Raw genomic sequence first — 14,881 nt, 5'->3', positions numbered from 1 at the left:
ACATAATAGTTTTCTAATTAATTTTACTCTGTTTTACTAACCTGTTAAGGTTTTTAGTGCTGTTGTAAAGCATTACAATTTAGCCACATCACACTTATCTGACTGGGTTAACTCTGTTGCCATAAAGGTCTAAAAAAAATTTCTGTAGTAAATTAACAGAAAAGCAAAAAAATATTTAAAAAAAAATCTATTATGCTTTTATCCATCCATGAGGATTGACTTTGCACTTAGCTTCTCTTCAAGTTCAAAATCTTCACAGAAGTCTAATCCTTTGATTCTACTTAACAAAATATAGAAGTCTTGGTTACAAAATTAAGTTAAGTGAATAATGGGAACACTATAGCGGCGTAGCCCTTACTTATTGAATTCACACGCAATTTTGATGGTAAGTAGCTCTAATTTTGTTTAACACTGTCCACGAAAATGTGACGTGACATGTAGCAACATGTCCTGCAGAATACAGACGTATTGTAGAGGTAAACCAGATTACACGGCACGAAGCCTCTTCCCACTTTAATTGCAATTCGCAACGTAGGAAATCCCATCTGGGAAATAGAATGATCCAGCTCCTTACCGGCCAGCTTTAGATCCTAGTAGGAATGCCGGTTCGGTCCAGCATCAATCGTGTTGGTAATTCCGGTTTTGGGGACATGTTGTATGGGCTAAAGGCTGCCTTTTATTGACCCCATGCCCTGTCGGAATTCAACCGGTTTGCCAGATTAAGGGTGTGCAACCCGACGGCAAGCAATGGATTGTTTATAAGTATTGTCCTTTTTTTTCTTGTACACTATCTTTTAAAAACAAGAGAGTAAAGACCAGACTGAAACAAGATACTAGTCCCACATCATTTTTTTTAAATGGCGGACAAAATGAATAAGTTCATTTTGTTTTCCTGTTGGTCCTGAAAGCAATTACTATTAGTAACCTACACCAACCAAAGCTTAAGTGAGCTACCGGTGTAATGTGCGGGGTTTTATTACCTAAAAAAGCAGTCTCCCTACCTGGAGCATGAAAGCTAACCCAAACAGTGCACGAACCATAAGCGAAACGTGCAGTGAATTTGTGTGCTCAGTGCAAGGTGAAATGATCATCAGCCAGCTTGAAGGGAAAAAATTTGGTAAGGAACAAGGAATGGGAAAACATTTAAAAAAAAAACACAGATCATAGCATATAATTAATTAGGAAAGTGCCGATTTGGCAATAATCAACCGTACCATCTTCTGGTTTTCCATTATCCAAATGGGCGGAATCTCGGGGCTGGGCGGCGATCTAGCTGCTCCCTCGACGATCTCGTTGCTCCCCCCCACGATCCTCGTTGGGCCTTTTCGGTACGCTGGCCTATCTAAATACATAAAATACAAAAAACACAGTTAGTACACTTAAATTTATCACTGATACCTTTTAGTGCGACGATCTCGAAGATCCCACGGCGATCTAGTTGCTCCCCCGACGATCCTCGATGGGCCTCTTCGGTGTGGGCCGGCCAATCTAGATACATAAAAAAAAAAAAAAAACACAATTAGTACACTTAAATTTATCAATGATACCTTTTTTCTTGGTGGCGACGATCTTCGGCGACGATCCTCGTTGTCCCTCAGTCCACGTTGATGCCCAGAGATTGCCCTCCTAATCCATGTGAAAGAAATAAAAACAAAACAAAAAGAATTGCTTTTTATTATCAAATAATAACAATCTTTCGCTTAACTATAACACACATTAAGTACCCTAATGGCAAACAATTTTGAACAAACAGATCCTGAAAAAAAATTATTAAGGATTAATGTTTGGATATAGACATGGGGTCATTGACGTTGGTGTGTTTGCATTATGTGCTGAGAGGTTGCAGGAGGCAAGTTGTTGTGCAAATTGCAGAATGGAAGGTTGGGACACATGGAGTGCATTGCGTGGAGGCAGTGTAGTGCAAAAGCAAGGTGAGAAGATGCTTGTGTCTAACTTAACAAAATCTTACTCTTGTCTACTTAACCTTAACTAATTCTACTGTTTTCTAACCTATCTAGGCTAAACTAGACTACACCAGTGCATAGGCAAAACCAGGTGCTTGTGAGGCTTTCGTAGTGCGTTCACTAATTAGGTAACCAGCAGGTGAACGATATTTTGCAAGTGCAAAGGTGTGAAACATTATTAAAACACCAAAAGAACTATCTACACTAGTGTGCCCCGTGCAGGTGAGCGAACTACTGAGCTGTACAGCAGAATCAGGTTTTTGATTTTCTTAATTGAATTGCCTAAGGTTATCGCTGGATTCGAGGTCAACGCCTACGGGTAGGTTATTTGAGGTGAAATTGGATTTCCCCAGCTTACGTCAAAAAATATCTACTTTCATTTGTTTCAACAGCTATCGACCTTCGGATTACGTTACCTCCACCCTTAAGTTTATTTCGGGAAAGCCCCTTAAGGTAAAGCGATATGCTTACCCATTCATTCCAGTCATCTGTGATTCAAATCTAACTAGCTTCTCCAACAGCATTAATGATTAGATGTTCCAGAGCCCAGAGAATTCTAAACCGATCTTAGTTTTCCGGTCGCATTTAAATTTCATAATTTATTAGCGGACTGCTGAGGACTTATTCGTTCCGGGCAAGGAAAAACCTGTCGAGGCGTTTATAAAATAAATAGTGTGATATATATAATTATTATACTGACGTTCCTAATTTCTTTTACTCACTTTGACAACTAATCCTTTGATGCAATAAACCATTAGAAAAGTTTCTTTTTGTTTGTTTCTATCTTGATGTGAAATAAGGATTCTTTATTTTGGATAATCTGACCAATAATATGAAAAGGTGCCCCTGTAATCGCACCAATCGTGAGCATTAATATTGTCATACAGTGGAAAAAGGATTATTCTAGTTTACTGGGAAGGTGACAAGAACAGGAGGATGGCAGTTTGTAGATGTCGATGAAAATCCCTTTCTTGACATTGCAAGGATCGAAAGAAAGCATACGCTGGTAAACGTATTTTTGGAGGCATTTGCTGCCATGACAGGGGGCCAAAGTGCGGCACGAGGCGCCCGGGAATAGACATTTCTCAATACGTTGAGTTTGGGTGTATCCTGGCCAGGCAATATCTTGAACAATGACGCGCCATTCACCTTCGACATTTAGGGCGCGGAGAGGACGGGCGTAAAGCACGTCACTAGGGCAAATGTATCCCTCATCACCGATCCAGTTACCCTTTTCAAAGGTGTTGCCGTGATAGTCAGAATAGCTAAAATGTTTCTCTGACAAAGAAGTCAAACCATCGACCAAGTTATCAGCTGACTGATCAGCAATGTCGGCGTATTTCTTCAGAATTAAGGGATCGTACTCAATTGCATACTGAAATAATTCAAAGAGTTAAATCCCACTGATGTCTTTTAATGCTCTATGACAATTAAACTTACCTTGATTTCCTTTTCTGGGTATTCAGAATCTTTAAGGCAAAAAGAAAGCGTGCCATTTTTGGAACATTTGGGAGCTTTGCGAGGATGGCAATAATCGTCATTGTTTTTGTAAGAGTTGTACGTTGATTTTGCATAATTTTGGGGATCAGCAGTCGCTTCCGGATGGGCGAAAACTCCAGCCAACGCAGCGGCAACCAAACACAGCTAAACATTTAAATACAATTATTCAGTATCATTACAATTTATGTAACTGGTTTCACCTTTAATACTTACCATAAAAGCTTTCATTTTCAAAAATGTAGTGAAAAATGTAATTCTGCTCAGTAATGCTCAACTTACTGTTTTACTGCCAGCTGTTGACTGATGTAGATTATTCAAGCAAATTGTGTTTTTATACATCTGCATCCATTCAGTGGCCTATACTTTCCGATACGCTGTTCTGAGTTGGGGTTTCAAAATATCGAATTTTAGTTTTACTAATCAATTGCCTTGTCCGCAATTAGAGATCTTACTTTCACTAGTTATAATTTTAAATGCCAGTTGGTTCTGTTAATTCAAACACTTTCGACGCAATGGCAAATTGATTGCGCTGTACACTAACCACACGCCTATATTGCTACCACCGCAATACAACGGCTGGTTATGGAACGGCATTGAGGTTTCAATAATTCACCGCTATACCTCAAGCACAAGTGAAATTGATCATATACACGGAAAATAAATGAATGTATATATTATATGTGGCTTGATCAAATGAATTCAGTTCGTGGATTTGGTATAAAAGCTGACTTAGGTAAGTTTCTGAGTTAGTTATTTGTTGAGAACGGTATAAACAAATCAGAAATCTATCCATAAGTTTTAGAATGTTCATAAAGTTAATGGTAATATAATATTCTCTAATAGTATTGCCTTGTTCATAAATTTACACTTGTAACTAAACTAACTGTGCAACTGTTTCTCGTATTATGTCTCTACAACAATTTCTAATGACATTATACATAAATCATTACTTACCTTGTTTAAACTATTGCAGATGTTTGCTTCCTTTATGGCTGGAGGTTTCTGTTCTCCAAATTCTATTCCTCTTCCTTACGGTTCTCCGCCAAAAAACAAGTATTCCGAGATTCCGCATTGTGCCAAGAATACTACTAAGGCGTGGTGTCTCGAAGACTCTCAGTATCCTCAACACGAAGTTCAACAAGCCCTTGACCAGCACTATCAAGCCGTCCTTACATTCTATAAAGATAAATTAGCGAGCACTGAAAACTCAGTTAACGGACTTGACAAGTTTAATGACGAGGTTTACCTTTGTCCGAGTTCCACCGATTATGTTCGTCCTCTCCGTGCCATCAATGTCGAGGGAAAATGGCGGATCATTATCAACCGTGTTGAGTCTTATGGCGCCAAATATACTCAAACGGCTCGCATTGAAGAATGCAATGTTGTGGTTGGCAACAGTTGTCCATTGATCCCAGCGTGCTACGAATCCAAATGCATCCAGAAGAACATGTTTCATCGCTTTTTAGTCTACAATCCTCAAGATTACACCTTCCCATTTGCAATTGAAAAATTTAAGCTACCTGGATCGTGCGGATGCGTTGTTGGAGCATTTCATCTTTAAAGATAACCGGCATTTCATCCTACAGGATGCAGATAAGATGCCATTACGGCCGACAATGTCACCTTGTAAACGTGTTTAAATTATGCTTTTCAATTTCAAGTAAAGAAATACAATCTTTAATCGCTTCTAACTTAATTTTGAGCAAAACTGCAAAACGGTTTATAAACAAAGGTAAGGAAGGCCACTCCATATTGCATCGCTGTAAGACACTGAACTGTGTTTGCCAGAATAAAGCCTGAAGTGCTTTTGTAAGAAGAGCTGCCATTGGTCGAAACATCAACCGTAATGGCCGCCGTTTGAACCCTTCCTCTTACCCTTTGTCGAACTTCGGACATCATGTAGATTCTTGCCTTTACCATTTCACTTTAGATACAAAGCCTTCTAATTTAAAGTCGAAACAAAGAAATTACTCGTTATACGTTTTGCAGTGTCAAATATTTTTTATTTGAAAAAAAGGCGCCAAAATACGGGATTATATTACATATATATCATTTGATTTGACATCTATGTTGATACTTTTTCAAACCTAAATGGTCGCGTGAGGGATAGGAAGACAAATATAAACTGTTGAATTATTTCATGTCCTAAAAATTGAATGTCTGCTAAATGCATCGTCTTGTCCGTTTCTACTCCTTTTTTTGGTTTTTTTTTTCTTTTCAATAAAAAATAATCCGATTTATCAAACTACTATGCGAACAAAACCAACGACACAGACAAAAATTATTGGGGATAAACTGTTATCATTCATCACGAACGATGCAAGTTTTTGAGGTTTCAGCAGAAAGTGGGACAGGTACAAATTTGTTATCTCTCCTTTTGATTTTCTAACGTCATCATTAGAAAAGGGTAAGGGAGGCACAGGGTTTACACTTGTTCAACATAGTCTTTCTGCAATTAGGGGGGTTAATAATGATATTCAGTTTGAGGAAATGATGTATCCAGTGTGAAACAGTGAGAAGAGATCTACCCTTAAAAATTCAAATGTCATTTAGCGGCCAAACAACTGATGCCCAGTCACCAACACATTTTTCTTCCCAATAATCAAAACGATTAATTGAAACTCATTAGAGCATGAATAAAAAGTGTTGATTGCCAAGTTTCAACAACGTTCTGGAGGTACAATGATGGAATCTCCTCGTAATTCTTTTAAGATGCCGGTTAAAGTTTCAAGACCGAAAAGGTATCCATTGTCGGGTCCCCAATGGACCCTTTCGTCCAGTCCGAGGTAGCCGGAGAAGGTTGTGTGGGCAAAATCGATCATTCGGACATCTACGCAATCTGCCCAGCAATTATCCGTTTTGCTAGTTGGACTCGCTTCATCCATAACTCGTCGTTTCTTTAGGTTTCCATCTACTGTAAACTCTTCAGTCCGGCTCACTTCCAGCACAGGTGTCAATTCACCTTCTTCGTCAGCTGCCGATCCCGCCATCCCACATTGTTCTAAATCGAGCGGGCGGCAAGATTTTTGTTGACTGTTATGTTCCATGTCGCTTTCGCTGTCTTCTTCACTATCCATGTACACAGCAGCTGATCGCTTCATAAGGATACTCTTTTTAGCAGTGTTTAATTGATGGAATCCAGCGGATGAAGAAAAGACTCCACTGTCTGTGCTGTCCGTTGAATTGTCACATTCATATCCAAGTTGATTTCCAGTTGCAATTGAATGCCTGAGGATTCTTTTGAAACGTCCCCCAGCTTGACATCCACTGGCATTTGGCCAGGTATAATCAGTAGTGCTGGTCGAGCTGGACGAAGAAGAATTTTGATCCATCATGAAACATTCGAGTCCGCTATCTACTGACTGCGGACTCGTGCTGAAAGACTGATTGTCACAGCTGTCCGTCAAATAGCAATCGCTCGACGTGTCCGTAATAGACAGCGAATCGAAATCCAGTTGGTTTCTGTGCTGATGTCGATGCGGAAGAGCTACTTGTTTAAGTTGCGGAATCTGAGCATCCGAACTGGACCTGGCCGGCTTGTAATGATTCTTTCCCATCTGTCTATGATCCATATCTCCTATTCTCTCTAAATCGCAATCCGAATTAGATCGTCTGCCGCCATGGAACGGACTCAGAAAATGGAAATCCGGACTGGAAAAATATTCGCTACTTTCATCACATCCTTCGTAGACAATCAACAGAGAGCTATGAAAAGAATTTGTTAATTAACAATCTTTGCCAAACAAATATTTAACAGCAGTTACCTAGAATAGAAACGGAACGTCTCCTGCTGTTCGACGGCCTTACGGAGGAGTCTTAGTCGTTCAAGGATAGCGTCAATGATTCCGTTACGCCGTGCTCCTCCGCTAGCGAAAAACTGGACCAACGCTTTGCGCAATCCATCCGCATCGAGACGCCGACCAAAATATTTGTCTCGACTGACGAACTTGTCAGACGTTGCCTCATAAACCTGAAAAATATAAGAAAAAATTGCATAAACTGTTTGTTTAAGCTTATTAAAATATTTATGTACCTTCATGCCACAGAGCCGGAGTCCGAGAGAGGCGGAAGTGCTGGCTGCGCACTTGGCCATTTGCCTGTTTCGTTTCTCGGCGGATGCGTCGTCACCGTGTTGTCTGGTGCCCATTTTCAAATCTAAGACGCAGGGCCGCTCGAATTTGAACGCGGATGCCACATTTTCCAGCATAATAAAAACTAATACAAAGCAAGAAATAAAATACGTTAAGCAAAAAGAACAACGTCATTCTCCTTATTATTTTGAGGCCATCCATTGAGAAAAATTTGTTAACAAATCGCAGTCAAAGGTCAAATTATGGCCTTGCCGGATATCCGATATATTTGCTTAGATGTTAACAGCCCACTTTCGCAACGCCCCGGGGAAGCTAAATTTTAGCAATACGAGAGGCTCTCATTACGCGTTAAGAACCAAAAGCAATAAATCGTTATTTAAAGGCCTTCAAAAGCTCATTTGGCCAAGGACTGGATACGTTTTTCAATAAATCTGTTATAACATTCGGTTAGGAGGTTACAATCATGTGATAGGAAAGGTAACTGGCCTCGGGGAAAGACCTCACTTCCTGTACTTGATACGACGCATTCGCGGAAATAATAAAAGACTTGTCCTTCTTAATAATAACCTCGTCCGGTTATCACAAATTCCCGGATGCCTTGCAGCTGTCAAATGTTTAATAGTTGGTGTTCTAATTCGATTTATCGTCGTCGGAAATATCCCGACTTGGAGACACAACAGGCGGTTTGGCGCATTGCCCATAGTTTTTTGGGCTTTTGAGCTAAAAGAGGAGCTTGGCCACGAGTGGGATGGACGGTTCAGAAACGAGAACTCGTGTTGTGGAATGCAAAGATAAAAAACCCGGGAAGTACACCGACGAAAATAAACTACCGCGAAGCAGACGAAATACTACTCACATTGAGATGATCCATCAGTGTAAGTGTGTGCCGGATGGTAAGAAATGGCTTCATGGCCGGCCAGAGATATCCTAATTAAACGTGGGATAATTAATTTTTGAGCTAGAATCACAACATGACATGAATATTACCTCAATGGAGCATCGTGACGGTGTTGATGAGATGAGATTTCCGAATGGTACGCTGTGACGCTGATTTCATCCATTGCGAATCGCCTCCAGTATTGTCGGCCTTCTTGATGCCACGTCTGGATTACACCTGTATGAATAAATACAAAAATTGTTCTTTAATTTATTTCCCGTCGATTTGGGTCGTGAAAGGAATAACTCCCGTATCTAATTAAAAATAGGTCAAGACTTGATCAACGAAAAACGACGACGCAGTAACGTCGCAAATCGAATAAAATGAGTAGCAGACTATTTTCAAATGGATGCCATAAGCAAGTATTCGTAATTAAACTAGAACTAGTCTAGGATTAAACGGGCTTGATATTTAGAAGGAGGTTGTTATCTTTTCGTTTGATCTTACCTTTGCACTGTGGCGTAAATGTTCGAATGTCGGCAGGTGCATTCAGGTAGAAACTCAACTCTCGTGGAATCAAAGGCTTGCAAACCGTGGATTGATCCAGCTGCAAGAACTGAGTATGTCCTCCGACCTTTGAAAAATAATAATTTAAATTAATTATTCAGCACGTACTAATTAGCAGATGATATACCTGATGACAGTAAGGTCGTAATAGTGGACAAGGATCTGCCGGAAGTGGAGTTGGTTTCACTTGTTTATTCACATCCGATAGACGGTGATGATGATCCTCTTGGAATTTACACTTTTTGGCATTGCGTTGGACATCCATTATGTTTAAGGCTGAATTATTCAAGTCACCTTCCAACACACCATTCCATCCGCCAACTGTAAAAAACAATTAATCTTTTTTTATTCACGACAACTTTCAGCCAACGTTTGTGATAGCAGACGATGGAACAGCACAAAAGGACAATGAGGAGAAAAAGAAAAGTCGATACACCCTGACGTCACGACTCTTTGTGAAATCGACCAACGGTTTTTGCCCTCCAGCTGCTTTGCGTGATGTACGTCTTTCTAGTCTATACTTGCCTCATTATCATACAGACAACCAATGTACGGATTCTTATTGGGGGGATTTTGTTTCATTCACGCAGAAAAAAGAAGTTCGCGACACGTGCGGTTGTATAAAGGTTAAGAAAAACGTCAATAACAAAGGAGACAACGAACTCGCAAGAGTTTTGCATAAGAAGAGATAATACCTTTTGAAAATGGAACAGAGGTTGCAATCGCGATGAGATCACGATTCGTATCACGATTATGAAAAATTTCCTCCCGATTTTGAAAACAAGAGCAAAAATATTGGAACGGGTCAAAGCGGCCACTCGTCTGTTGCCAACCGGATTTTCTCTCCAGAGAATTCCTTTTTTTTTTGCCAGACACAGTTGACGGGTAGAGGTAACGTGCGGGAATCACGCACGATATACGAGAAGTAGCTAGCAGTAAAATATAAAACCAAGACAACGGTGCGAGACGGACATGCCCAAGCGACTGTCTGACTGCAACTGATATATGAACCATGTCCAGCATGGAGCTCTTTTTCACGAAAACCCTACACGCGTCACTCTATCGCTACAGGGCGGTTGGGGGCGGTACTATTGCGGATTTCCCGAAGAGAATGGGCTGATTTTTTCATCATTTCTTATTGGTTCGAAAGAGGGGGGCTCGTCGAAATTCCCGAATAAATACAATGACGTAACGCGAACGCACAAAAGACGTAAATTCCAATGGTAATGCGATACTCTTTACGCGCAAAACAATTCGTATGCATAAACGTGTTGGGGTGGACATAAAAGAACTCCTTTCTCTACAAAACCTTTATGTTGTTATAGTTAAGCCGACTGAGGAAAAAAAAACCCCACATTTATGTTTCTACAATAGCTGTTTTGTGTGGTCTTTTTTTGAATGGATGTTTACGTAATCAGGCTTTTTGGCAAGGTAAAATGCCTTTTGTGTTTGATTCTTTTATGGCGAAAGTAGGTCATGGCAGAAGAATGAAACCGCATTAAGATTCGCTCACAATTTTCTCTTAATATTTTTATTATTAGCAATAGGTGAGATCAATGTCCCATCGCAAGGGCAAATCACGTGACCGTGAGACTATACAATTTTAAACACGCATTTCCATCCATTGCCAAATGAATTAGATTTGTTAAAAACCCGTAGAAATGTCTTCCGGGGAGATTGGACCTAATTGGCCATTTCAAATGATTTCACTTTCTATAATCTACCGGGATAAGATGACGGGGACTTTTGCATGTTACCGAAAAATCCATGAACTTTTAAGCAATGTTTCTGTGGGGAATTGCCGACTACCTGAACATTTAGTGAACGTGTTTTGGCATTGAACAGCTGCGCGTGAAAATAACAAAATTTCATCGAGTGGCACGGACGTCGCGGGAGGAAGCCAAATGCGAAATTTCTTGGGATTTACCCAGAAGAGAACGGAGTAAATTATGACGTCACGATATGTAGATACACGACATTAAGAAAAGAAAAAACCGTCGAAAACGATAATTATTTACGATAAAGGAGAGATGTGCAACGCTTCTAACCCTTGTTATTCAAATGGTCGGGCGTGTTTACGACTGTCGCACAATTTCATCATCTACTCAAAAATTTAACAACTGCGATATGCTGCTACTCCATGTCCCCAATAAATGTTGGCATGCGTAACACGTCATACACTTATGGGATGAGCATATGCTCAAGGTCGGTCTACGTAAAATAATTTAATTTAGGAGAATGAAATAAAATGAAGAGAATGATTTCGTTCTACTGCGGGATTAGTATCGTCTATGGACATGGTAAATTCGGGACAAGGAGAAACCGTTCTCTTTTGATTTGCAAGAACAAAAATGAAGGTGATGCAATATTAGATCTATATTACAAAATACTGGATTTTTCGAGAAATAATTATCTTTAATCACGATTTTCCCTGACGCTCAATTATAAAGAAAAATTCACGACTATCCAACATGTTACGGCACATTTGTGATAGGTCGTTAGCAAAAAGTTTGGCTTCTTTTGTGCAATGACCAGTGGAAGCGTAATCCGCAATCGATAAAACTAGAAGAACAACGCTCAACTATTCCAGATTATTGCTCTACATGTCGTAATCGATTGCAACATTAAAGAACGGCCATCATCTTTTCAGCACTCGGTTCATGCATCACAAACAACGCCCACACTATTGTAACTCATCCACTCATTTTTCGCCAGTATTTTATGGTCAGAAGCCCCTCCAAGGTTTTCCTGGAAAAAAAAATTCGTCCGTATTGATCCGAGCTCGTGTCAACCAATCGGAGAGAAGCACTACCAAACCGTATAGAGAACGGGGCTACTTGTATATACGGGGGGGGGGGAGATTCCCGATTTTTCTTTTTCCTCTTGTTGCGATGGGAGGTGAAACTGATACTTTGCCAATATCCTACGTACGGTCTGCACGGTAAAGCCTGGTGGGTTAAATCGTTAGTTATCGCATTCCAATGACGTAACAACTCCCCCCCAACCCAGAAGCCAAAAGTATGCACCGTTGAAAGCTACTCGGGTTGACGACAATGTCTGCATTTGCAACGGACAAAGAGAACGAGAGTTGCATAACAAAGAGATTTACCTCGAATAGAAGACGATTTAATAGCACTAAAGTTGGGCAAATTCCGTTGATAAAACACTTAAATCTTATTGAGCACTGACGAGGGACACAAACAAAGACTTTAGCAGCTGGCAATGTTGCCTTTTGTCTGTATTGGGACACAGTCAGCTGTGCGAGCTGAGTAACTTGACGTGTTCAGTCGAAGACGAGCAGACGCTCTATGAACGAAACCCTGCAGCAAACACTATGTACCCCCCCCTGGAGTTGTTTGCACGGCCCACTCTATCCACCTCTTCCTGCTGTAGGGTATGTGTGGGGGAACGTTTTTTTTTTGGCGATCCCAGTCGATTGGGATCATATCACGTGACCCATTCCTATTGGCTTTCTGTGTGCCCGTACACATTCACAAATAAAGTGGGTGTAGGACGGGAGGGCAGAGGGGTCGTTTCTCCCAATAATGAACGCGGGACTAAGAGATCGAGTGTAGGCTTTCAGCGTGTTTTAAGATCCTGTGCGGTAAATGTTTATACGGGATGTGCAGCAAACAATCTTTTTGTTGGATCGGTTTCATTCCTGGGTGTAAACTGCGCAAAAGGGAATTCACGGTCGCAAACATTAAATTCGTTTTATCTTGCGAGATAAGAACTTGCGCTGGTTTTGCATGATTGGTGAAATGGCTGAAGACATTTTCAATTCAATGAGAGCTCTAGTGGCCTAACGATGGTGAGCACACTAACATTCCCGAAACACGAACTTGAAAATAAATCACCATTATTGGACATGAAATTTCTTCGTTAAAAGAATTTAAAACGTGATTCTTGGATAACTAAGTAAGAGTTGTTATAATTACCACTCCGCTAATCCTGTTCACGGAGACATGTGGCCCTCTGGTTGGTGAAGCTCATGTTGCGTGGATTCCTGCAGAACTTCTCCATTTTTTTTTTAACTGCATCAAAATTCCCGGAAAAGAAAAATGTTAGTTGACTGCATGAAATGCTGATTACTCTTTAATGAAATTCAAGTTTCAAAAAAGTTTGTTTACTGAGAAGCAGTTGAGATGTTACTTGCGCACAACGTTTTTGGATTGGAAGTAACGTATCAATAATTACAAATAATAAAACTATTTGTTTGCAAAACTATCGATTCCAGAATACCTCCGTCTGGGTTGGTTTGCATGTCAGGGTCGGCCGTCTGAACTTTTGTCACGCCATTCGTTTACTATACATGATTGCCCCAATTCAAGTCTTGCCGTAGAAATTTTCATGAAAATGGCCAAATTGATCAGAACTAAAAGAAATGTGATTCCATAAACCAACAGAGTCGTTTATCGCATTCTGTACCGAAACGAAAACGGCTTTAAAATTAGAATACAGAACAGTTTCCTTGTTTGAATATATTTTTTTTTAATGAGCTCTGATAAAAGTTTCAGAAAAATTAAGAAAAACGCAACTAATTAAAAATTCCATCAAAACTGTGTACAGCACAGATGTTTTAGCTCAAACAATGTAACTTGTAAACCGCGCAGAAGACTCACCACCCAACATGGACTACATTTGAACGCTAGATGGCTAACTCACAAATTTGCTGCGAGAATATTAGATGAACTATTGAAATTTGAAAATCCGTGCCATAATTCTTGTACGATTACTTGGCACTAAAGTCTATTAATAACAGAATGTCTTCCTATGTCTGACAGACGGAACCCATTTCGAGTACCACGTTAACTCGGAGTGATGGCTAGCAGCCAAACTTTGTCGAACAAATAGTACCCTATGATCTCTTGACATCCAGAAACAACATTTTTGCTTTGCCAGTGCGGTAAATAAAGAATACGAGTAAAAAGTTTTCTTTAGATAAAAATGAAAATATGCTCCACATACTTGAATAATTCTGACCTTCTAGGAAGATGAGACACAAACACACGTGCTATTCATCACAAGGCTTTCAAAATGGACCAAATTCGACTCATATTCTTTTCGTACATGGCGTAACAAAGGTGCAGTAACACTAAACATGATTTAATTTACTATAATAAGATAAGTTTTAGATCTTACTTGTTAAGGTTACACAGATACAGATAGATAATCTATGTGGATCTCTTGACACCAGTTACCTTTTGTTATCCGGCGATGGCGATAATCCTTGATCAAGTGCCAATTCTCGTGTGCCACTGCCGCCATAATGGGTAAAATAGGATAAACGTTGCCATTTTCTGTTAATAATTGTGCTGAAATATTTTTTAATCATGAGTCATTTTTTTATTTTTTTTCTCGAATAAAAAAAATTTACGCACCGTTTTTTCATTAGACAATCATTTATTAATGTTTTAAAAGCCTAGTTAGTCTTTTCTTTCTTTTGGAATGTTTTTGCAATAAACATGGAGGTAGCTATGGCAACAGCCTCATCTGGTAAACAGTATCCAATGGACCAGTGCGACATGAAGTCTAATATTCTAGATTTTTCTGTCGTCTGCAAACTGATAAAGGATTTATTGATGAAGCCAAAGTTTGTTGTTTAAACTTTAAATAGTGAATCGAAAAAGAATGACAACAGTGGCAATAAGTTTAGTTTCTTCCGATTCTACAAACGCAGGATCCACCCCATCCGCGTGTACAAGATTTTCTTCATTGGATTTAAAAAAAAACAGGTTACTATAGCTTCGTCATTCCATTTTCTTTTATCACCTTTGTTTTAACGATTACTTTTGCCATACGGTCACCACTCAACGAACGATACTTGCATTTCATTGTGGATAAATAGTCGTGTGATACATGTTGAGAGCCAGTATTGAATT

At 39.8% G+C, this 14,881-nt stretch overlaps 3 protein-coding genes across 4 annotated transcripts; 1 reads left to right on the top strand and 2 right to left on the bottom strand.

Annotated features, from left to right (window-relative positions):
• Positions 1–2,753: 2,753 nt before the first annotated feature.
• Positions 2,754–4,105, bottom strand: LOC130700390 (neurotrophin 1-like). Its single transcript, XM_057522438.2, has 3 exons — positions 3,678–4,105; positions 3,405–3,608; positions 2,754–3,339 (listed from the first exon to the last, which is right to left on the bottom strand). Exons 1-3 carry the CDS (start codon positions 3,690–3,692, stop codon positions 2,863–2,865), a joined length of 696 nt encoding a protein of 231 aa, XP_057378421.1. The 5' UTR covers positions 3,693–4,105; the 3' UTR covers positions 2,754–2,862.
• Positions 4,106–4,226: 121 nt separating this feature from the next.
• On the top strand, positions 4,227–5,025 carry LOC130700391 (neurotrophin 1-like). Its single transcript, XM_057522439.2, has 2 exons — positions 4,227–4,285; positions 4,438–5,025. Exons 1-2 carry the CDS (start codon positions 4,268–4,270, stop codon positions 5,023–5,025), a joined length of 606 nt encoding a protein of 201 aa, XP_057378422.1. The 5' UTR covers positions 4,227–4,267.
• Positions 5,026–5,431: 406 nt separating this feature from the next.
• Positions 5,432–12,266, bottom strand: LOC130700382 (inositol hexakisphosphate kinase 1-like). 2 transcript variants are annotated; one of them, XM_057522427.2, is made up of 8 exons: positions 12,109–12,266; positions 9,127–9,320; positions 8,940–9,066; positions 8,543–8,669; positions 8,412–8,482; positions 7,498–7,679; positions 7,229–7,434; positions 5,432–7,169 (listed from the first exon to the last, which is right to left on the bottom strand). In XM_057522427.2, the coding sequence occupies exons 2-8, from the start codon at positions 9,262–9,264 to the stop codon at positions 6,125–6,127; spliced, it is 1,896 nt and encodes a 631-aa protein (XP_057378410.1). In that variant the 5' UTR covers positions 9,265–9,320; positions 12,109–12,266; the 3' UTR covers positions 5,432–6,124. The 2 variants fall into 2 exon arrangements, with proteins under 2 accessions (XP_057378410.1, XP_057378409.1); XM_057522426.1 differs by lacking the exon at positions 12,109–12,266 and adding an exon at positions 9,695–10,026.
• Between the last annotated feature and the right edge of the window lie 2,615 nt (positions 12,267–14,881).

This window comes from Daphnia carinata, chromosome 8, assembly GCF_022539665.2.
Source record: "Daphnia carinata strain CSIRO-1 chromosome 8, CSIRO_AGI_Dcar_HiC_V3, whole genome shotgun sequence".
In the NCBI taxonomy this organism is placed as follows: domain Eukaryota; kingdom Metazoa; phylum Arthropoda; class Branchiopoda; order Diplostraca; family Daphniidae; genus Daphnia; species Daphnia carinata.
This window is presented reverse-complemented; position numbering and strand designations above follow the sequence as displayed.